Below are 23565 nucleotides of genomic sequence, written 5' to 3' on the forward strand. Positions count from 1 at the left end.
TTGGTTAAAAAAATAAATATATAAAATTTGTGAATAAATATTTTTTCCTTAGCAAACTTGAAAAAGTTGTGAGATCAATTCATTAAGTTAAGAATTGCAAAGTTGGAATAGCCAAGTTGGAATAACAATGTGCCTATAATTTATCACCATTATTTCCATTTCTACTAGATCACCTACAGATACCTACATACTGTATCATCTACCCTTTACTACATCGCTTACACCAGCCTTACATCACCTTACTATAGACTCCTTTACAGCCCTAGGGTGCGTGTTCTTAATTCATTATGCTGTTTGTCCATAGAGCAGCAAAAAATGACATGTAGTAATATTAAATACCCATTTACACAAACTCCCTGCTTGTAATCTCAGCACCAGCCCCTGTATTATATCACACCAGCCCCCCCCCATATCCCCTTCAACCCGGTTGTTCTCTCAAAAGCCCTGTCATGTCCCCACTAGCCTCTATAATACCCCCACCACTTGCCTACCTTTTACCACCGGGTGGTGCGACTTTCCACAGTGGCCTAGTGGATCGGTAAGGTTGTATCAGAAGATAACTTCTAATACAGCCAGGCTGTACCTGCCGTGGATTAACATGTCTGCTGGGCATTTAAGTGGGGTGGTGAACGGACATCCCATGATCTCCCACACCGGCCACATTGAGGGGTGTAGGCTGCTTGTTTTCAACTGCGTGCAGGGGCTGTTGGGCACCGACCCACTGGGCATTTGCAGCTGTGATCAATCCGAGCCTGTCCCACTACATAACACACTTATCTCTTGGGATACAATTTAGGGTAGGAACAAATAAAATTAATAGTAAAAAAGCCATATTATACTACAGAAATACAATTTAGGGGGGAAAAAAGACATTTTAAGTACATGCCGGCTTCGTATTGATGAATGTGATTGTGATGCAAGAACAAAAGTTTAAATACGGTGTATTTGTAGTCTCTAATTCATTTGTGAGAGATGAAATAACACCACCCTAGTTACTGGAAGAAAAAAGTAAAAAAATACACAAAAAATTCTTGGACTACTTATTAGAGAAAAAAAAAAGATTTTATGACTAAACTAGTCAAAACTTTTCCTGCCCTTATTTTCTGGGCAGGAAATAAACAGCAACTGCAATATATGTGAATACTGCAATAACACAAATTTTGTGAAATAGCGATGAAATGGCTGCAAAGAAAAATGTTAAAATTACCCAATTACTGGTACAATCCAACACAGCTGGCGCCGCAAAAGATATTTGTGCCAATTGAAGCACAGATCTCCTCATTGCGCATCTGCCGGTCAGTACCACACTGGATATGACATTATATCTGGCACAGTGCTAACCGGCGACATGCAGAGCAAGACGGCATGCAAGACTGACTCAGGGGACAGGGAAGTGAGGGGAGAAATATGAAAGTGGGTGTGTTAAGGGGAGAATATGATGATGGGTAAATAATGCTGGGTGGGTATGGAGATGAGTAGACGTTTTGTTAGGGGTCATGAAGATGGATGTCATGATTGACTCATGGAATATAGTGAATGCATGGAAGGGTAACCCAGCAGAGGTTGTTAGTTTCTTTGTTTAAGCATTCAATGAGTTAATCTGAGGTTGATTTAAATGTGTTTCTTTGTGCATGCCCTCTGTATCTGTTCTGGCAAGAGGTGTCATCTTCCCAAAGGACCCCTGTGGTGATTCATGGCCTTACAGATAAGAACCCTGAGTTATAGGAATTCCATGCCTATCTTAAGTGGAGGGGTTTCCATCACCTTTACCCCACCATAACTTATTGGCACATCAAAGATGGGAACCAGTTCTTGGAAAAGGTGTCATATAATTGGACATGTGGTCAGAGGGTTGTTTTCTTGAAACAGAGCCTGATTTAGTGGCAATGCAGCGACCTCAAAGCAGAACTCCATGATATACTCTGATCGGAACAACATCATAAGAAACCGTCTGGACTTACAGAGTTCCTACAGGCCGGCTTATTGGAGAAACTCGTGAGTGAGGGTCCTGTGTTTAAGTCCCATTGTTTTTAAGAACTGTTTGCTGTTTTATTTTTCTTTTGTATGTCTTGTTTTTTGTAATTCTGGCACTGTGTAATATTTGTCTTTTTGTTATTAAAATATTCATAATCCAAGTCTGTCTTTGGGCTCTAGTATTGATATCCACAAACCCACAAGAGAGGATAACACGTTACCGTATTGTTATTAAGTTCTACAGGATATATATATATATATGTTGTTTGCCCAGGGTACAGGATATATATATATATGTTGTTTGCCCGGGGTGGGTTGATATATATATTTATATATAAGAGAGAGAGAGAGATGTTCTAATTCGGATTTCTCATAAATCCGGTCTCAAAATCGTGAGTGGTGGCAGACTACCTGGGGAGATACAGGCAGGATTTGGGGGTTAATTTGGTATAACTGATGCCTTGTTAAGGGGTGAAGTTAGTAAATCCAGAGGCCTGGTGCTATTAACCCCTTCATGCCCACGCCCTCCACACAGTCACAGTTGGGCAAGTAGTCCTGACCGTGACAATGGAGGGGGAAGAATTTGATGTTATATGGGGTTTTAATGTTAGGGGATGGAAATTTTGGTTATCAGGGCAGTAAATGAATTATGGTGTCGGGTGTATGATTATAATCAGGGGCAGCTCTACACACACACACACATGTGCTCACGCCAACATTTACACATACATACATACACCGACATCTTACACATAAATACACAAGTTGATGGACATTGGCGTAACCTTCATTGACGTTTTATTTAACCCCTTATCAACCAGTGACGTGCCTGGAATGTCATGGCATTAAATAAGTTTAGAAAGTGATCTAAGATTGCCTTCTTTACTTAAACGCTGTTGCTGTAATGCCTTGATGTTGAGGCATTCAGCAACGTTGTAACGTTCTCCATTGGCTCTGTGTGGCCCCTCCCCGTACATCCGCCATATACTGTATTGTGGCAGACGCCTGATTTAAAAGAGCTTAGGAGGACATCAACGTTTGTCTCCTAAGCTTAAACGGTGTCGCTGAAATGCCTTCATAGCGAAAACCCACCCCAGGGCTCACTGTGACTGCTCCGGAGAGGGGTCACAAGCACCACTGCAAGATGGTGGTGCCCTTTAAAAAATAAACACATTTCCAAGAGGGTGTCTCCAGAAACTCCTGAGAGCTCTAGGCTCTGCATTCAACCATGCAAGTCAATAGAGTCCACATTTCTAATCACAATGTGATTAGTGAAAAATAGTTAAAAATAAAAGGTTAAAAAAAGTGATAACATTTAAAAATAAAATTAAAAAAAGTTTATTTTTATGAGCAAGTGCCAAAAATAGTGCTGTATCTTCCCAAAGTCCTGGCTTGTAATAAGTACTAGCATTTTAAATACCTATGGGGTGTCTCGCTTTAAGAAATGTATGGTTTAATAAGGGGAAAATTGAATTGGCCGGGTTCAAAATGTCCCAATTAGGACATGGGCACCGACTAACCCAAACAACCAGACAACCAATACATGGATGGAACCCTGTAGATGTTGCTGAACAGATATTCAGGTGTCGTTTGTCAGTGACATTTACCCGTAGGGCTGTAAATTCATACCTAAAGTGAAATTAGTATGTATGTGAAAAAAACCCACATAAAATGACTACCACAAACTCAAAGGCTGGTGGTAGAATTAATGGAAAGAGTTTAAATACCACCATATAAAATACCATTGGGTGTCTAGTTTAAAAAATATATATGGTTTGATGGGGTAAATTAAATTGGCCTTGTTTAAAGATGGGACATGGGGACAGGAATACCATATTTGACAAAAATGGTTTTAAAATGGCAACATGTTATATGTATTTCCCTATAACAAAAACAAAGAAAAAACCCCCCAAAACATTGGGTATTTCTAAATTCAGGACAAATTTCATTAGATTTTATAGATGAGTAAAATATTTTTTCAAATAAAAGTCAGAAAAGGGGTTTTTTTTTTCCAAATTTTCACCATATTTTATTATTTTTTTTATAATATATATTCTGAAAAAAACAAACCAATATATAACTTGTGTGGGTACACTAAATGAGAGAGAGGCAGTGGCGGAACTACTGGGGTCGCGACTGCGACCGGGCCCTGTCGTTTTCAGCAACTGCTCGGCGTCCTTCTGTCTCCTCTGCTCCCTGACGCCACCCAACTGCAGTGATGGGAACGTCATATGCCGACGCCCAGCAGTGAAGCCACGCGCACCGCGGCAGAGAAGCGAGACAGAGGTCTCGCACTCCCACCACAGGACTTTAACACGGTAAGTAAACTACAGAGGGGGGTAGGGAGAGGGTAGATAGTGAGAAGGGGATATGGAGAGGGTAGATAGTGAGAAGGGGGCAGTGTAGATGGTGAGAAGGGGGGTAGGGAGAGGGTAGATGGTGAGAAGGGGGGTAGGGAGAGGGTAGATGGTGTGAGAGGGGGTAGACAGTGTGAGAAGGGGGTAAATAGTGTGAGAAGGGGGAGAGGGGTAGATAGTGTGAGAAGGGGGTTAGAGGGGGTAGATAGTGTGAGAAGAGGGGCAAAGGGGGGATAAAAAGTAAGAAAGGGGGGTAGTAAGCATATTGAAATAAAGAATGAGAATTAATGAATTAATATGTGGATGAATTGAGTGTTATTTATAGCTAACCCCCAAAAATAGTTGTTTATAAATCATAATTTTTTTTATTAAAGGGAGGGATGCTTAATAAACAATGTTGATTAATGCTTGTCCTTTATGTTTGCAGAACCACACCATAAATGGCTGCGACGCGTGACTTTTTCCTATCCTGAATGCTGCATTGTTTAAGATAAAGTAAGTTGAAAAAGTTAAGAGATACGATTCAATATGTAATTTTGATTCTCACACCGGGGGTCCTGAGGCTTCTAGTTACGCCCCTGGAGAGAGGAAAATTACAGCTAAACACGAGCACCCCACAAATGTTAAAACTGATTAAAAAATTAGTCCAAAGTACTTCAAATGTCAATGTATAGAATGAAATATTGACTAAATACATAACTTCATAGATTGCATTCATACTTGTAATATAGTAAAACATGGCGATACAATTTTATTAGCCATGACAGAGAAAGAGGCTATGCCAAAATTATCTTGAAACAATTTCAGGTTTACATTTGCAGAAGCATTCAGCGCACACATACTTTTGTAACAGGAACAAAAAGTGCACAACATTTGATTTCTACAAACACCAACAACTAAAAATGAGAGGAAATATTGCATACTGGTGTATTTTTTCTTTTCATTAACATTTTGATTAAGGGGGTGGTTTTGAGATCAGTGACCCATAATAGCCATGTACCTGTGTTCAATATGTGTGTGTTTTTATGAATATGGAGGTGAGTTAAGGTAAGGGTGTGATGATGGGTAAATAAGGCTGGAGATGATAAGTTATGTTAGAGGTCATGAAGATGGACTGGGAAGAATGTGATACAATACAGGGTGATGATGGTAGGTGATAATGATTGTGGGGGGATAATGAATGTGGTGGGGGCAGTAAATGAATAATTGAGTGTGTGTGTGTTTGTGTACATATAGTCTGTTTGTAGCACAAGCGTGTATGTATGTGTATTAGTGTTTAAAATGTGTGCCAGTATGTATGTTACTGAGGAGGGCTCAAGGGGGTGATGGTGCAACTTGGTTTTGCTTGCAACCTAATGATCTTTGCTCCTCAATCTTTTTGTGCCTTTTCTGAAACATATCTTTGTGATGTGCTGCCTTGGGTGGCCAATGCTGCTAAAATAAGCTTCCAAATTAAAAACAGGAGCACACTAAGGATCTATGAGAGAGCAAGTGGAGATCTTTGCTCAAAGTGAAAGGGACTAAAGGGTATTTTTTTTTTTAAAGACTATGCTAGCTATAGGCAAATTGTATATAGCAGATTTGTCTCTTACAAAACCTCTTACATTACTGCTGGGTAAAGGTCAGAAGACAGATCTATAGGTTCAATCCTTAGTAACAGTTTTGTTGCAGAATCCCAGTCTTTCCCCAGACCAAGTCGTGGGCAAATGCCTGGATATTGTTGCTCTGCTTTCCTTGCCCATTTGATGGCTTTGTTGATATTTGGGTAGAATTCACTATGTAAAAAAAATGAAACAAAAGAGAACACTTACATAATAATGCAATTGCACAGTCACAATGTATTATATTAGGAATAACATAGATTGCACATAAATGCTCTATCATGCAAAAATTGGTCTTGTATCCTCCCAAAAATCATAACATGGAAAGAGTTAAAATAGCAGCATTTGAAATACCCTAGGGTGTCTAGTTTTCATAAATATATGGTTTGATTAGTTTAAATTGAATTGTCTGGTTTCAAATGTGTTCCAAATAGGGCACAGGCAGAAACTACCGAGATGTCAAAGTTAAAATATATATATATATATATATATATATATATGCACCTCCCAAATGTGACATTTCAGCCCCCAGACAAACCAATGCATAGGTGATATCAATGTTCCGGAACACATATTGGAGTTATTGTTTAACAGTGACATATACCAGGAGCAATAAATTCATACCTGAAAATGCCAAAAAATTGCTACCACAAACTCTGAAAAAAACTGGTGGTAAAATTACTGCATGTAAAGTATTAAACTACTAGCATTTGAAATGCCCTGGGGTGTCTAGTTTTCAAAACTATTTGGTTTCATTACGTAAGCTGAATTGTCCAGATGTCCAACATTGCCCAACACTGAAAAATGCGCACCTTCCAAATGTGGCCCTTTGGCCCTCAAACAACCTCACAGGAGATGCTCCTGAACACATAGTGGGGTGTTTGTCAGTGGCATATACCAGGAGCTGTAGACTCATACCTGAAGTACAATGTGTGTTACTACCACAAAGTTTGACAAAGGCTGGTAGTATAATTAGTGAATAAAAAAAGTTGTTTGGATGTTTGGATGGGGGCAAATTGAATTAACTGCTTCAAATATGTCCCATATAGGACATGGAGGGTAGAATATGCAATATGCCATCATACTTATTGCCCTGTAATAAAAACAAAACATAAAAACAAAAGATTTTTCAAATAAAATTCAGACATTAAGTGTTTTTTTTTTCTTCAAATTTTTCACCATATTTTATATATATATATCTATATATATATATATTTTTTTACAGTAAATTAGATAATAATGGTATTTAAAGAAAGCCCCTATTGTCCTGAAAAAACAGAGGACACATTTTAGTCGTTGTCAAGATTGAACAGAACTGTTAAACTACACAAAAAAGTATTCATATCAGGTTAAATAAAATTCAGATGAATAGCGTACCTTGTAGTGGAGGAGTCATCCATTTTCATCAATGACTTAAACGTGACCAAATGAATCAATCCGTAGTTGCGTATTGCTTGCAGCACCAGAAGAGTAGCAATTAGTTTTTGAACCTCATCTTTTCCTTTGATCCCTTGGAGAGAAAAATGTCAAGAAAAGTGTCAAAACATTAGTTATAGTAATAAAACAATCATACACGTCAGGTTTTTCAAAACAAGACTCTAGACAGAATCTCTCCTAAATCGTTATGACGTCATCCCCATTGCTGAACATATTCTCTGGATTTCCCTACATTGTTCTATCACACATTTATTCTATCTCCAAATGCTTGCTTAAAATCAACGTGGCCAGAAACATACGATCTACCCTCATATGGCCTACACTGCACCTAATTAATCTTCACCCAAGCAGTTCATCACAATCTGCCTCATTTCCCCTGTACATCCTAACACACCATAAGCTTACAAGAGAAGGGCCTTCTCCTCGTTATCATAACAACATTAAGGACTCTATAAATAAAATTAAATAATAATAATCATGGCTCAAGTAAGGTTTGATGTGTTGCAACAGGCAGAAAATGTGTCAACTAGATGGGACAAACACGTTTATCTACCAACAAATTCTATGTTATCTATACACGAAAACTTACCAAGAGAGCAGATGCCTTTTTTGTATAGGAAAACATCAGTCAAGAAAGGTACATCAATATGTAGAAGTTTGCCAAGAGCAGGTGTCAACAACCAGAATCCCTCCTATGAGCATAGAAATATAACCCATTATATTATTAGTAGAGTGCCTACTAACAGGATCCTTGCATTTAGCTACTACAAGGCTCACCCTAGAGTGGTATCATATACTATATTATATTTACACTATATGGACAAAAGTATTGGGACATCTGACCATTACACCAACAGGGACTTTTATAACATCACATTCTAAATACATAGACATTAATATGTAGTAGGCTCCCCCTTTGCAACTATAAAAGCTTCCACTCTTCTGGGAAGACTTTCCACAATATTTAGGAGTTTTTCTGTAGGGATTTGTCCATATTCATCCAGTAGGGCATTTGTGAGTTCAGGCACTGATGTTGGACGAGAAGGCCTGGCTTGCAATCTCCGTTCCACTTCATCCCGAAGGTGTTCAAAGGGGTTGAGTTCTTCCACACACCAAGATCATCCAACCATTTCTTTACGGACCTTGCTTTGTAAACTGGGGTACAGTCATGCTGGAATAGAAAAGGGCCTTCCCCAAACCGTTCCAACAAAGTTGGAAGCATAGCATTTTCATGTCTTGGTATGCTGAAGCATTAAGATTTCCCTTCACTGGAAGTAAGGGGTGGAATCCTAAAAAAACAGCCCCAGACCAATATCCACCAATGTATTGTCCACCAAACTTTACAGTTGGCACAATGCAGTCAGGAAGGTAATGTGCTCCTGACACCCGCCAAACCCAGACCTGCCACCAGATTGCTGAACAGAGAAGCGTGATTTGTCACTCCACAGAACGCGTTTCCACTGCTCCAGAGTCCAGTGGCGGCGTGCTTTACACCACCCGATCTGACAATTGGCAATGTGAGGCTTGCGTCAGCTGCTTGGCCATGGAAACCCATCTCATGAAGCTCCTGCTGCAGAGTTTTTGTGCTGCTATTAATGCCTGTGGAAAGCTGGAACTCTTCAGCTATGGAATCAGCAGAGCGTTGATGACTTTTACGCACCGTGCGCCTCAGCGACCCCACTCTGTGACTTTACCTCGTCTTCTGCTTCGTGGCTGAGTTGCTGCTGTTCCTAAATGCTTCCACTTTCCAAAAATACCCCTTACAGTTGATGTGAAATATTTAGCAGGGACAAACCTTCACAAACTGAATATTGCAAAGGTGGCCTCCTGTCACAGTACCATGCTTCAATTCTTCAGAACAATCTGTAAATGCAGACTGCATGGCTAGGTACTTGATGTTATACACCTCTGGCAATGGGGCTTATTGAAACACCTGAATTCAATAATTAAGTCCCAATATTTTTGTATAGTGTACTTTCTATAACACCAAAAATTAGGAAGAGCTTAATATAGTAAAGCAAGTCTGATAAATTCAGCAAACTGACAGCCAAAAAACTTACAGCGCCCCCCACTAGTGGATAAATGTGTAATATAAGGTCAAAACACATTACCTCCTGTTGTAGTGCAGAAAGGGATGACCAAGTAGGACTTTTTATTAGTGGGCGTTTACATATAGAGCGCTATAAAAAGATAAATGAATAAACACAATGTATAAGTATTGGTTACCTAAATTAATAAAGTCAATATCGTCTTCCCCACCCCCACAGAACTTGATTTGTCAAAGCACTGACTTCATAAGAAGCAGTGGTCACTCTAATAAGTCAGTTATGAACGTGTGTGTGTGTGTGTGTGTGTGTGTGTGTGTGTGTGTGTGTGTGTGTGTGTGTGTGTGTGTGTGTGTGTGTGTGTGTGTGTGTGTGTGTGTGTGTGTGTGTGTGTACATGTGCCTAGGGGTGGGTGAGGGGTATCAAGTTTGAACCTGAAGACAGGTAAGTTTCCTGCAAAATGACAGGGTCTTCATGTATGATGTTAAATATATTTAAATTTAAATCACAACAATAAATGATCACCATTTTCCTTTAGTTCTATTAGTTCTAGCAAGTCCATCTGCAATCAATGCAAACACTTTTCTTGAATACTGATTAACTGGGCATATGTATGTACATGCACACACATATAAATATATACGGTATATACATACATACATAAATATGTTCACTGTAAGTACATGTGGAAGATATTGGGGAACTTATATGGTATGTAGGCGAGTTCATGCATTGGATACCATCAGTGCCTCATGTTTAGGTTTATTCACTAGGGGAGAGTTGTGTGTCTCTTTCTTTATTCTATTATACAGTGCTGGCCCTACCTATAGGCAAGGTAGTTGAAGACTGTGGTTGGGAAGTATTATATTTTTTATTATTAGATTGTGCATTTTGGGAGGAGATTACAAGGGGGTAATTAAATTTGTGCCCTCCGTAGATACATTTAGCATTTATTTGCGGGGTTATAACTTTGACGTAGCTAATCAACTTGTGTATCCTAAAGGTAAAAGAAGTGTTCTGTTCGGTCTGTCGTAGACCAAAAAGGCTTGGAAACTGGGATACTTTAGATTTTTGAGCATCAAAGTTAAAAAAAATTGTGTCAGACAGGGGGAATATTGTTTATTTGTGTTTGTATTTAAGGAGCAAGATGATAGTTGGTCATGGTCAGGTTTCACGGTCTGGTCAAGAAACCACACGTGTACTTGTTCAATGCTTTAGAGGCCATCTTTGGAAAGTGGATCAGTCAAGGATTTGGATTAATTAGAGCATTTTGGATCCCCTTCTCCTTTTGTAATATAACGACCATATCCCGTGTCCACCCTTTTAGAATTTTCCCTATGCAATACTCCTTCCTCTGCCCAAGGACTCATCTCTTGGCCCCAGATCCTTCTTTCCGGCCCAAACCCCTACACTGCATCAGCACCTCCTTTGTCTGCCTCCATTACGTTTCTTTTCCTTTTTTGCTTGCCATTCCTCTCTAGTTGCCTTTACCTCAATTATCTCTCACCCCCCATCCTCGACCACTCGATAAAAGAAAATGGAGTCACACTCCTGCTCAATAACCGCTTAGGAGCTTCATCCCTGGTGGTCCCAACTCCCGTGTGGTGCTCACACAGACATTTCCATTTGTGACTGCAATATTCCTGAGCGCAGTGTCATCAGTCGGTGCAGAGACTGCGAGGAGGGGGGGTCATTAATTAGGTTGTGCTAAAGTTTGTACAGACCTCCTCCTCCCTCACGCTGTGGTACCTGGGTGCCCTGATGATGGTTTATTAAATGAATTTAGTGACAGCAAACTGTAAAGTTAAACTTTCAGTTAAGTAATAAAAGAACAGGGGCTCCCAAATATAAAAGAAAAAAATAATAATAATATAAACAGAGAGTTTATATTATAGAAGTGTCCCGTTATAAAGACCACAACAATTCTATGAAAGTAAAAAAAGAAAACAGATTTTGCACACAAGCTGGAGTAACACGTTTACAAAAATAAAATTGTATTTTGTTCTGTGTGTAAATTGTGAGTATGCTACTTCAAGAGCAACGTTTAATAGATAACCAATATTAGATATTACCCTAAAGTAATGTTGGGAAATTGTATCAAGCATTCTCTGCAATTAAATTCAACTTTCAGCTTTCTTAAATGGTGTGAAATATCAAAGATAACCGTATCTGAAACATGCATTCTTTCCTCTTTGTTAACACAAATTTAACACAATACCATCTTCAATGAAAATTTCAAACACATGATACGTACTTTGGAAAAACCACACAGACGCATTTTCATGTTCACCTCCGTCTCACAACCTGCAGCACTGTCCAACGTAATTCCTTTGATTGCCATCTTTCTTTGAGGCGCAGGGTGGAGAGAATCCGGTTGTGCATGAGGGAAAGGGCTGCCAAACAACGGGGGAGGTGGAGGTGATGGATATTGCTGGGCGCTTGAAAATAAACTTGTTTGGGGTCCAATCTGGAAAGCAAATTATCAACATGGTAATTAATTAGGTTGTACTAAAGTTTGTCCAGACCTCCTCCTCCCTCACGCTGTGGTACCTGGGTGCCCTGATGATGGTTTATTAAATGAATTTAGTGACAGCAAACTGTAAAGTTAAACTTTCAGTTAAGTAATAAAAGAACAGGGGCGCCCAAATATAAAAGAAAAAAATAATAATAATATAAACAGAGAGTTTATATTATAGAAGTGTCTCGTTATAAAGACCACAACAATTCTATGAAAGTAAAAAAGAAAACCGATTTTGCACACAAGCTGGAGTAACACGTTTACAAAAATAAAATTGTATTTTCTTCTGTGTGTAAATTGTGAGTATGCTACTTCAAGAGCAACGTTTAATAGATAACTAATATTACCCTAAAATAATGTTGGGAAATTGTATCAAGCATTCTCTGCAATTAAATTCAACTTTCAGCTTTCTTAAATGGTGTGAAATATCAAAGATAACCGTATCTGAAACATGCATTCTTTCCTCTTTGTTAACACAAATTTAACACAATACCATCTTCAATGAAAATTTCAAACACATGATACGTACTTTGGAAAAACCACACGGACGCATTTTCATGTTCACCTCCGTCTCACAACCTGCAGCACTGTCCAACGTAATTTCTTCGAATGCCATCTTTCTTTGAAGCGCAGGGTGGAGAGAATCCGGTTGTGCATGAGGGAAAGGGCTGCCAAACAACGGGGGAGGTGATGGATATTGCTGGGCGCTTGAAAATAAACTTGTTTGGGGTCCAATCTGGAAAGCAAATTATCAACATGGTAATTAATTAGGTTGTACTAAAGTTTATACAGACCTCCTCCTCCCTCACGCTGTGGTACCTGGGTGCCCTGATGATGGTTTATTAAATTAATTTAGTGACAGCAAACTGTAAAGTTAAACTTTCAGTTAAGTAATAAAAGAACAGGGGCTCCCAAATATAAAAGAAAAAATATATAAACAGAGAGTTTATATTATAGAAGTGTCTAGTTATAAAGACCACCGACAATTCTAAAAAAGAAAACAGATTTTGCACACAAGCTGGAGTAACATGTTTACAAAAATAAAATTGTGTAAATTGTGAGTATGCTACTTCAAGAGCAACGTTTAATAGATAGCTAATATTACCCTAAAATAATGTTGGGAAATTGTATCAAGCATTCTCTGCAATCAAAGATAACCGTATCTGAAACATGCTTTCTTTCCTCTTTGTTAACACAAATTTAACACAATACCATCTTCAATGAAAATTTCAAACACATGATCCGTACTTTTGAAGAACCACACAGACGCATTTCCATGTGCACATCCATCTTCTGCCTCAGAATTTTTGTGCGCTGCATAATTCCTTTGGATTCCATCTTTCTTTGAGGCGCAGGGTGGAGAGAATCCGGTTGTGCATGAGGGAAAGGGCTGCCAAACAACTGGGGAGGTGGAGGTGGTGGATACGGCTGGGCATCGAATGACAATGCTTGTGGCTGTGGAGCGCTTGAAAATAAACTTGTTTGGGCTTCAATCTGGAAAGCAAATTATCAACATGGTAATTAATTAGGTTGTACTAAAGTTTATACAGACCTCCTCCTCCCTCACGCTGTGGTACCTGGGTGCCCTGATGATGGTTTATTAAATGAATTTGGTGACAGCAAACAGTAAAGTTAAGCTTTCAGTTAAGTAATAAAAGAACAGGGGCTCCCAAATATAAAAGAAAAAAAACTATTACTGCGTACCATAAACAGAGAGTTTATATTATAGAAGTGTCTCGTTATAAAGACCACAACAATTCTATGAAAGTAAAAAAGAAAACAGATTTTGCACACAAGCTGGAGTAACATGTTTACAAAAATAAAATTGTGTAAATTGTGAGTATGCTACTTCAAGAGCAACGTTTAATAGATAACTAATATTACCCTAAAATAATGTTGGGAAATTGTATCAAGCATTCTCTGCAAATCAAAGATAACCCTATCTGAAACATGCTTTCTTTCCTCTTTGTTAACACAAATTTAACACAATACCATCCTCAATGAAAATTTCAAACACATGATCCGTACTTTTGAAAAACCACACGGACGCATTTCCATGTCCACATCCATCTTCCGCCCCAGAATTTTTCTGCGCTGCATAATTCCTTTGGATTCCATCTTTCTTTGAGACGCAGGGTGGAGAGAATCCGGTTGTGCATGAGGGAAAGGGCTGCCAAACAACGGGGGAGGTGGTGGATACGGCTGGGCATCGAATGACAATGCTTGTGGCTGTGGAGCGCCTGAAAATAAACTTGTTTGGGCTCCAATCTGGGAAGCAAATTATCAACATGGTGTGAATAGTCTATTACTAGGCAGCAACCCCAGACATTTCCTTAAACTATTATATTTCCAAAAATTGTGAATTTTAAGGATAACGGAGACATTGTTTGCCCTTGTGGGCTGCAGTGGTATTATTATTATAGGTAAAAACATGAGCTTGTTTCTTTAGGCCCTGCTCACATGTAGTTCAAATTGTTGTGTGATGCACTTGTTTACCCATTGCACAGAGCTGTGGAATATAAAAGGAGTTATCTATACATTATACATTAGTAAATCACATAGAATAATATATTGTTATTGGAGTAGCATTACATTTTGAGGACAAGCTTTTGGGAAAATCAACCTCCCTTTGTCAAGTGAAAAGCAATACTAACCACAAAGCATCTAAGTGCAACGTGGGCAGAACCGGGGTTAAGGCGACGGATAGAGACCGATAAGATCAGGTCACAGCACTTTAAGGTAAATTAGTTTAGCCGTGTGAGAAGAATTTGGAGGGGCAGAGGGAGTGAGGGTGATAATGAAATTTTTTTTAAAAAATGATCTTGTTTAAATCCTGTATCAAAGTGTAATTGTGCAGCTATATTGTATAGATAAACGTAGAGACAACTGGTGTGAAATAAGTGTTTTGGGTTTTTTTGTAAATCTGATGCCACTACAGACAGTCTCTCCATAATTCATGGTTACATTTTAGCTACACTTCAGCTACATCTCTATCTCTGTAATTTCTACTCTGTAACTATCCTATGTAACCCTGGTTGTGTTTAGCCCTGCACAGGTTTACCCTCAGAAATAAACCCTTTACTAATAAAATATGCATCTTCGCCTTATCATTTGTTACGGGACAGAAAGAACAACAGTGTTTACAAACAGCATCTAGAATTTCTTTAATTCCCCATAATCCAGGCTATTCCTAACAAAATGTACTTCTAATTATAATATCTTAATGAAAAAGTAGACGGGACGTAAGCAAAGAAAGTTACCATGAAAAATAAATAAGAACTTTTAACGGATGATTAGCAAAAAACATGACAACATCACTGGAATTTCTGTATAGCGACCCTAACACTCAAAGAGTTAAAAGAGAAGGATCAAATGTGCATGGAAACAGGCTTAGTGCACACTTCATTGGGCCTTGGGATATATAATTAGGTCAGGAAATGCAGAAAAAGCTTATTTTATGTTTCTAAACTCACTATTTAGTTACCTCAGCTAGTGACAGATTCCTCTCAACACAAGGTAGTGGACTTAGAGGAATGAAGGTCGGAAATGCTGAGGCGGCTAGTACATATTGGGCAGACTCAAAATCCCCTTCATAAACTTCTTCTGCTAAGCATTCCAGAACGTCTAAATGTAACCTTGGTTCTTCAACGAATTCACTCTGAAATGAAAATAGCAGTAAATTAGTAATTAGACTAACATTTTGTCTAACTTGAGAGTACAGAGAATTAATGAATGAGTTTGATTCTATTACTAACATAAGCATAATAAACAAGTGCCTCAACAAAAAAATAAACCCCAATACAACAAAACAGTGTCAACAAGAACAGCATATTTCACTGAGGCTTATTTACTAAAGAATGGAAAATAGGTGACATGAAATATTTAATCTCACTAAAATATTAAACTTTAATATGCAACTGTCTTTTGAGAATTGGCAGAAAACGACAGCAGTGATACATTTAATTGGTTATGAATGAAGTTTCATTTTTCCTGATGTAGACCTTAATCAGCCCTTGATCTTGCCTTAGATTCAGGATAGCTGTATGCCAATTCGGTGTTTAAATTCCCTCACTGCATTGGTCTCTACCACTTCTGATGGAAGGCTGTTCCATTTATCTAGATGTGAAGGCACATTTTTGTAATACTTTGCACCCGAAAGCTACTTATTTCTAAACCTTCGGCAAGCGCGTGATAAGCATGAAGCCTGATATTGGGTTTGTGACATAATATGGTTGTACCCCCTGATGGCGGCCCCGATCGTCAAAACGTAAATTTTGGAAATTAACCTATAGTAGCCAACAGAAATTGCAAAGTTTAAGACATAAAAAATAAAAATTTTACACAAACATATGTAAGCCCCGAGGAGCAGATACAAACAAGAACTAGTTGTTGCTATTTTAATAAAGAAACTTGGGTATGTGTTCCTCCTCCAAAAACACCGCACTGAGAAATGGAAAGCCCTGGCTCTATTTAGACGACAGGGCGGCATGTGGTTGTGGGGATTGGGGTCATGTAAAGGTCAGTATTCAGGTCAGGCAGGTTATGTTTAAAAAAAAAAAAAAAAAAAAAAGTGTGTGTGGAGAAGTTTCTAGTTGCGCTCGCGCCGCTTAGTATTGCCGCCTTTTTCATGTTAGTGCGCTCGAGGGCGCCGCGCGCCGCTTAGTTACGCCCCCCTTTTGCGCGCCTTGCGCTTGCGGCTGTCTCGCGCTGCGCTAAGGGCGGGAATTTGCTCTATAAATAGAGCGTCCTTGAGGTACACCTCACTCACCTGCGGCGAACCGCTAGCTGTCTGCACTGACCTCTCGTAGAGTCTGGTGAGCAGCAGCATAGCGGGAGAGCCAAGGGTGGAAGATGGAAGAGCTGCTTTTGAGGCGCCCACCCTCCCACCCAATTGTTAATCTTTATCTGTATACTATTTATGTCGTGGCTTTTATTGAGTTAAGGTTGCCCCTTTATAAAAAAATTAAAAAAAAAAAGTGAAAGAAGGGGTGAACCGGTGGTGCATTTTTTGCTGTCCTGGCTTTAGGGCGGATGGCATGCTAAGGGTTAAAGTGGATTGCACTCTGGGGCTTGGGCCAGGAGTTGCTTTTTTATGGTTACAATGTTTCAAGGTTAAGTGTGTAAGTTGTTAATTTAATGGTAAGCTAAATAAAAGACCACGGCCTGTTTATCCAATTGAAAGTTTCAAGTGTCTTTATATATGTGTGTGTGAGTCAATTCTAGTGTCTGGTTTATATACCCTACAATCACATGTAAAGGAACTGCTTCCCCTGCCCCATTTCCTGACATCATAGCAGGGCTATCTTTTACATGGGGCGAAAGAGGCAGCTGCACTGGGTCCAGTCATTCCTGGGGGCCCAAACAGAGCCGGCCCTTACATTGGTCCCAGTGGGTCCATGGGACCCAGGAACCACTTTGACAAGGGTGGCAATCAGGGGTCTTCAAGGTGTCCATACATGGAGACGGGTGTCCACCACCAAAGTTTGTGATGTCTCTCTCTAACTGTCCCATAATAAAGGAAGATCTGTTCATACAGACCTCTGTTTCACTGCACCCTCACAAAACATGCAGGCGATTGATGATGAGCTCAGCACTGAAGCCGCGAGCACTGCGATGAAGCACTGTGATGGAGCACTGAAACAGAAGTCTGTAGGAACAGTCACTTGCTGGACCCACATTCTTTGCTCCTACCAGCACGTGTGGTGTGAGGATGTCAAGTCACTCTAGGCTCAGACAAAAGACTGCACTGACTCTGACAGTCTCCACCTAATCTAGGACTAGCAAGCCTAGTCCATCCATCCATACTGCTAGGGAGCATGGGGGGAAGCAAATGCTCGCCCAGGCTCCGATCATTAAGGGCGGCCCTGCTTCATAGTTTGACTTGATGAACCCTGCTAATCAATAAGCAGCTGCACATCATTGAGAATAATAACCACTTTTCAATTGCACTAAAATAAAAGGTGGAATGTAAACATTTGTAGCACATTTAAAGATTATTTTGATAATTCTAACGTGATCTTACGGCTGTTAGCTACTGGATGGGGTACATGCACAGAGCCCACTCAGTCAGTCAGAAAAGAAAGCTCAAGGTCATCGTGACTTTTTAATCATACACTGGTATGGATACATTAAGACTCTGAAGCCGACATTTTTGGCTCACTTGACAGGCCCATTTAAAAATACGACCTCCTTTCCAATAGATCTGTACTTTTTTTCGTGGTGCTGCTACTGTAAATGCAGGATTACAAGTGGGGCCTTTTGTTTTATTTAACATGACTGTAATAAGCATAAGCAACAGTACCTCTTCACTGTCAAAATCCATCTGTAAGAAGAAAAAATGCAGAAGATGGTGGTTAAACCCCACAGAACACATTCAAAATTCCATTTGATAATTGTAAGGTTTTTGTTTTAGTCTAGCCATGTATATCTTAAAATGAAAAGAAATGTATACGTGATGCATGGACTTATTTCTGGTAAGTAACATACCAGAGCTAATATATCCTGTTATTGACAGCCTGGATTGAACCGAGGCAGTCCTATAGGTATATTCAAGCTCCTATTGTCTATTTAAGTTAAAAAGACATAAGTAATTATTACCTAACCTACCATCATGATGGCATGAAAGCACAGACAACACGTCAGGAGAAGAAATGCTGTGAATCCATTATGTATTCATGATGTAGACAAATATGAGGTTTCGGGGAGAACGTGTATCCAAACTAGGCTTGGCATGGTTAAAACGTTGTAACATTTTGGTAAGGGAATCACATGCCTTCGTTTACATTGTGATCAGGCAATGTGGTAGCATGGGGAATTACATTCCTTCATGTAGTAGAATGTAGTAGTCTATGCCTATGTTGAGACTCAGAAGGCAAAATAGGCAGTAGGAACTACTACCCCCAGCTTTCTGCAGTGATATTTTGTGAGACAGTGTGTAGAATCCTGGTCAGAAAATACACGCTGCAGAGTCTAGCAACATTCTAGGGGTTTCAGAAGTACAGGATAAGTGGGTTCTTCAGCTGGTATTATACAGAAAATATATTTTATGCATGTTTTTCTTTTTTGACCTGCCAGTCTAATAAAAAATAACCTGCACAGCACAAGACTTATCAATCTATCATCAGTGCTGAAACTGTTTCTTGAAGTCAGGATGCAGCTAAAGAGCCACGTGATCGGTTTGATTTGGCAGAGTGACCACAAGACGTAGGTGGGTGCTTAGTGGTTCCCATGGACTGCCTCTGTTGCATGGCGGTCCTTTGCACTGGAAAACATTAGGTACTGAAGGGCAGGGACTAATACATGGCTACTGAAGACATGGTAAGATTTAAAGACCACCTATTTCATGATGGACTGGAATGTCGTAAAGCCTTCAGTGGCATAAAAGGATGCCCGAGGCACCAGCAATCCGTTGCTAAACCTTGTAAATATCCCTGATCTAAATGCACCAAAAACATATTCCTTATGGGAAACAAAACCCTTGCAATTTTAATCCAGACCATGTTGACTTTCATCTGGGTCATACTAGGCCCTGCAGTCAAAAGATCTAATCAATTTACCGCACCCTAACTAGAGATTCACATCATATATTGGTTGTTGTTGCAGATTTGATGCCAGTGATCATGTTAAAAATCTAAGCCTATTTGAAGTCAGATTAGCAGAAGTATTTTAAATAAATGATATTTGCACTTACTTGAAGGTCAGTAGGGTCAGTAGGGTCAGTAGGGTCCCAATCCATGTATGGCAAGAAATCCACATCTTCTGATGCAATAATTTCCTGAATGTTCGGTTCAATGTCCAGATGGCTTTCATCTGCTTCCTAAAAGAATAACGCAGTTGTTTCCAGTTTGCCTTTGCAGACAAGCACAGACCCATCACCAGACACTGAGAATGTAATTCCATGCTCTCTTTTTTGCCGTGAATTAACTATTACGGTATATTCTGCTAAATGTACATCTGCTTATCGACTTCCTATTGAAATTTAGAGATCAGTTTGTTTACTTATCTATTACTAAACATTTCTTCCAGTTTTCCTCTACTCAAAAACACTAGAAAGATCTATACACATCCACTGTAGTTAAATCATATTTCTGCAGGTTCTAAAATTCAATACATATATAATACAAAGGAAGGAAAAAACATTTAACCCGTCTATTGCAGCAAGTGCAATATTTGGCATTACACCTATGGCACGTAGCTTTGGCATCAGCCCCAGTGACTTTGTTACATGAAATGAAACTTACTCGTTTTTCTACTGCGATGAAGCTTGTAAACTGAGTTACAAGGGAATATTCTTTACTGAGCTCGACAATTAACATCTTCTTTAGTCTTTTATTCAGCTGTAGAAAATAATGGAGTATGATATCCATCGATTAGAATAATTGACATGTAGAAAAGCAACTTATATAGCAAAGACTTGTTTTTGGATCACTCCCTTCATGTTTAAACTTTTTTTGCATTGGTATGGATTTGATGCTGTCCGTTCCCTGCCCTTTAATAAAGTTGATCTACAGGAATCTTTGTTTCTGCTATCAGTGGTTTAAGAAAACAAAATGTTGAAATTTCTCTGTGACAGGGTTTTAGGTTTTCACTGTTTCATATAGAATAGATATAATAATGTCAGAGAATGAACAAGAAGAAGGGTTAAATGTTAAAGGGACATTCCAGCCATCACATGTTGCAAAATATTTATCATAGGTTCTGCCCTGGGACTTACTCAATAGCTGCTATCCTTAATGCTAAGCAACAGGATATGGTATCATATCTCAGCTTTCCACCAAAAAAATACACACTGCACCTGGGAATAACGTGCGATGGAGGCTGTGCAAGCTCAACACAATCCTCCATAATGTAAATGAGCCTAATGGGGAGATCAAAAGCTCTCCCTTGTAACCAGCCCACTGAGCAGCAGAACAAAGGGGATACTGATTACCCAAAAGGGCATCTGCCCCCTGCCTGGCATCAGCCCAATCCTTCAAGGAGTAAATCAAAGGTGAAAATTGTTGGACCATGGTGAAGGCAGGGAGCTACAGCTGTAGAGCTTCTGTGCAGCTTCCGCCTAAGGTAAATATTTTTTTTTAAAATGTTGTAGGAAATAGGTATTAAACTACTTAGCAAGTGTGCTTAATGTGTTGAACTGTACCCAACTGCTAAAAAGATGTCCCATCATACTAACCTCATGTTCATCTTCTTCTTCACCTAGAATTCCATCTTCATAATCTCGAATGAGAGCTCTAGCTGTCAGCTTGTGCAACATCTAGATGTAATGGGATATGAAGTAAAAATGAAATGCAGTGTGTATCTATATAGAAGGCAGAATGCCAAATAATAAAATATTCCTGCGGAACCAATAACTTGCCCTCCAAGGCCAACAGCCAGGTTGGCTACATTTATCTGCTGTGATTTGAGCCTTATGTTCTAGTTAGGGGATGCATCTCAACAACCAATTCCACCTAGACTGCAGACACCCTTCATCTACCTGCCAATATATTCATGGATGGGTTCTCTGACTTTATCTCTTGACACTAATTATAAAAGGTGCAATTCAATAAGCAGGTGGTTTGCAAGAAAACTAAACAATTAAGCGGTCTGGTATCACAATGCATCATGATAAGCCAGAACTGGCTGTGCATCATGTATAGTTAAACCGTAACTATGTTACGTGGGGCCAGACAGTCTCAACAACTACAATTGTGAATATAAATGGTAATGATATTAGAACTGCTGATTTGATAGATCAACTGTTATCTTAAGCATATAGATAATATTTGTCAATAGATACAATACATGTAGTAATTTGAACTGCGTACACAAATTAGTTAATGGTTTGTTGTAACTGCTAATTTTGTACTATCCTAACAAGTTTAAATCAAAATGTACCGTTCCTGTTGTCTTCTGTAATTCTGTTGTTGATACCATGGTATCCAACTCTTTATCGCCAATTAAACCCTTCAGGGTGGCCTAAAATGAAAATAAAATAGACTAATATTTATATTGTGACATTTTATTCATCGAACTTATAGAAGCATTTTCAGAACTTAAATATTCAATAACAGAACAGTCACAGTTTGCCTTTCATCCAAGTAACTATTTGTCCGCTTTAAGGGGAAACTCGCCCATCAAATTCAACGCCACTTGGGCCATAGGTGACAACAAATGGATTTGTGTCCTGTATTTTTACCCAAACTTTGTCCTGAATCTTAAAAATAACCACAATAAACAGTTTTTTGGGTTTTTTTGCATCCTGACTTGTGTGCCGTGTCATTACTACCCACCTGTAGCAGGCACTTACTATGAGGTAGGTGACAGTGACAGCCAGAGATCCCATGGCCGACCCCTGGTTTACTGCTACACTTGATGACACAAGGCTGACAGCAACTTACCCAGTGTTACTTGCCGGTACATGCAAACAACATGATGTTTATACTCAAATATTTTTCAGTGTCTCTCATGTAAGCTTTGGATCATGTCAAATACAACATACCTGAGTGCAATGGTGAATGAACCCATAGACAAGCAGGGAATCTTGAGAGAATAACGCCTGTATCCGAGATGGTGCTTGGAGTGGATCTGGGGCATTATGATCAAATTGTCTCCATTTGACAGACACAGCGCTACAGTTGGGAGAATACAGTCTGGAAATCTGCCTTTGTACCTATAGTAACAAACATATTTCCAGTAAGAAACAGTGAAAATTCCATTTCATATTTAATTTCAGCATCAAGCTGCTCGGCGTGAAATCTCACTTTTATATAAAATTTCAAATGCTAACTTACTATATATTTGTATTTTACAATTATACAACACATTTGACATCAAGAACCTAAAATATGACTACACTTATTGATGTTTGTTTAAAAAAAAAAAAAAAGAAAAAAAAGATATATATATATACACACCTAAATGCTAATAATCTGAATGTTTGATGGCATAAAATGAAGTATTGCTTTCGTTTTGTAGAAGCCATGTTACTGTCTTTTTTTTAATCATAGCATGATTTTTATCCTAGACTCCAGTACAAAAGACTAAACTCTCATATTTAATTACAAAAATAAATAAAAGGCATTTGAAATACAGTATGACTGTGGATCGGGGAGAAGGATCCATCCCTAGTTACTTAAAGTGGCTCTCTTATTCTAGGTAAATTAGAAGCTTTTGTTTGTTTTGCCACTAATTGTTCTTATTCTCTATGGGTTTCAGAGTACACTGCTGTATCCACTATGACATTACAATAAACCTTCACAAGGATTGAAAGTCTTATTCATCTATGGATTAACATGATTTCTAATATCCACAAGCCTTTGTGATGCTACCTTAATTTATGTCCTTACCTTGCTGTCCCAACTGCTCTTAGATTTGTCTTCAAAAAACTCAAAGGCTCCCCCACTTTGCTGTGACAAACTCCTCAGCATATGGCGGTTTGCTGTTGCACTGGGAAAATATCCATGGTACATATGTTGAAATACATAGGGCACAGTACAGAGAATATGCGGAGCTCTTCAATATACCTAAAAGTTCAGTTCTAGATAGCAGGGAGTAATATTAGGTTTCAAAGGTCAGCAACAGGCCATTTATGGATTTTAAGTAGTTTTAAGGCCAAGTCCCTGATATGGAAATCTAAACTTCAGCCAGGTCCA

The 23565-nt window shown here is 39.0% G+C and overlaps 1 protein-coding gene across 1 annotated transcript in view; it reads right to left on the minus strand.

Moving 5' to 3' along the window:
- Window positions 1–5548: 5548 nt before the first annotated feature.
- Window positions 5549–23565, minus strand: part of PARP4 (poly(ADP-ribose) polymerase family member 4) — a 39630-nt gene continuing 21613 nt past the window's right edge. Inside the window, exons 25-40 of the mRNA XM_053456081.1 lie at window positions 23260–23359; window positions 22413–22583; window positions 21809–21889; window positions 21105–21185; window positions 20173–20268; window positions 19623–19748; window positions 18234–18254; window positions 15417–15590; window positions 13961–14200; window positions 13181–13426; window positions 12462–12668; window positions 11669–11881; window positions 9481–9549; window positions 7959–8061; window positions 7310–7442; window positions 5549–6106 (exon numbers count right to left, since the gene is read on the minus strand). Of these exons, the coding sequence (XP_053312056.1) occupies window positions 5932–6106; window positions 7310–7442; window positions 7959–8061; window positions 9481–9549; window positions 11669–11881; window positions 12462–12668; window positions 13181–13426; window positions 13961–14200; window positions 15417–15590; window positions 18234–18254; window positions 19623–19748; window positions 20173–20268; window positions 21105–21185; window positions 21809–21889; window positions 22413–22583; window positions 23260–23359 (2236 nt within the window). The 3' untranslated portion in view covers window positions 5549–5931. The remainder of the gene's footprint in view (window positions 6107–7309; window positions 7443–7958; window positions 8062–9480; window positions 9550–11668; window positions 11882–12461; window positions 12669–13180; window positions 13427–13960; window positions 14201–15416; window positions 15591–18233; window positions 18255–19622; window positions 19749–20172; window positions 20269–21104; window positions 21186–21808; window positions 21890–22412; window positions 22584–23259; window positions 23360–23565) is intronic.

The sequence above is a fragment of the Spea bombifrons genome, chromosome 2 (genome assembly GCF_027358695.1).
Source record: "Spea bombifrons isolate aSpeBom1 chromosome 2, aSpeBom1.2.pri, whole genome shotgun sequence".
Lineage (NCBI taxonomy): Eukaryota > Metazoa > Chordata > Amphibia > Anura > Pelobatidae > Spea > Spea bombifrons.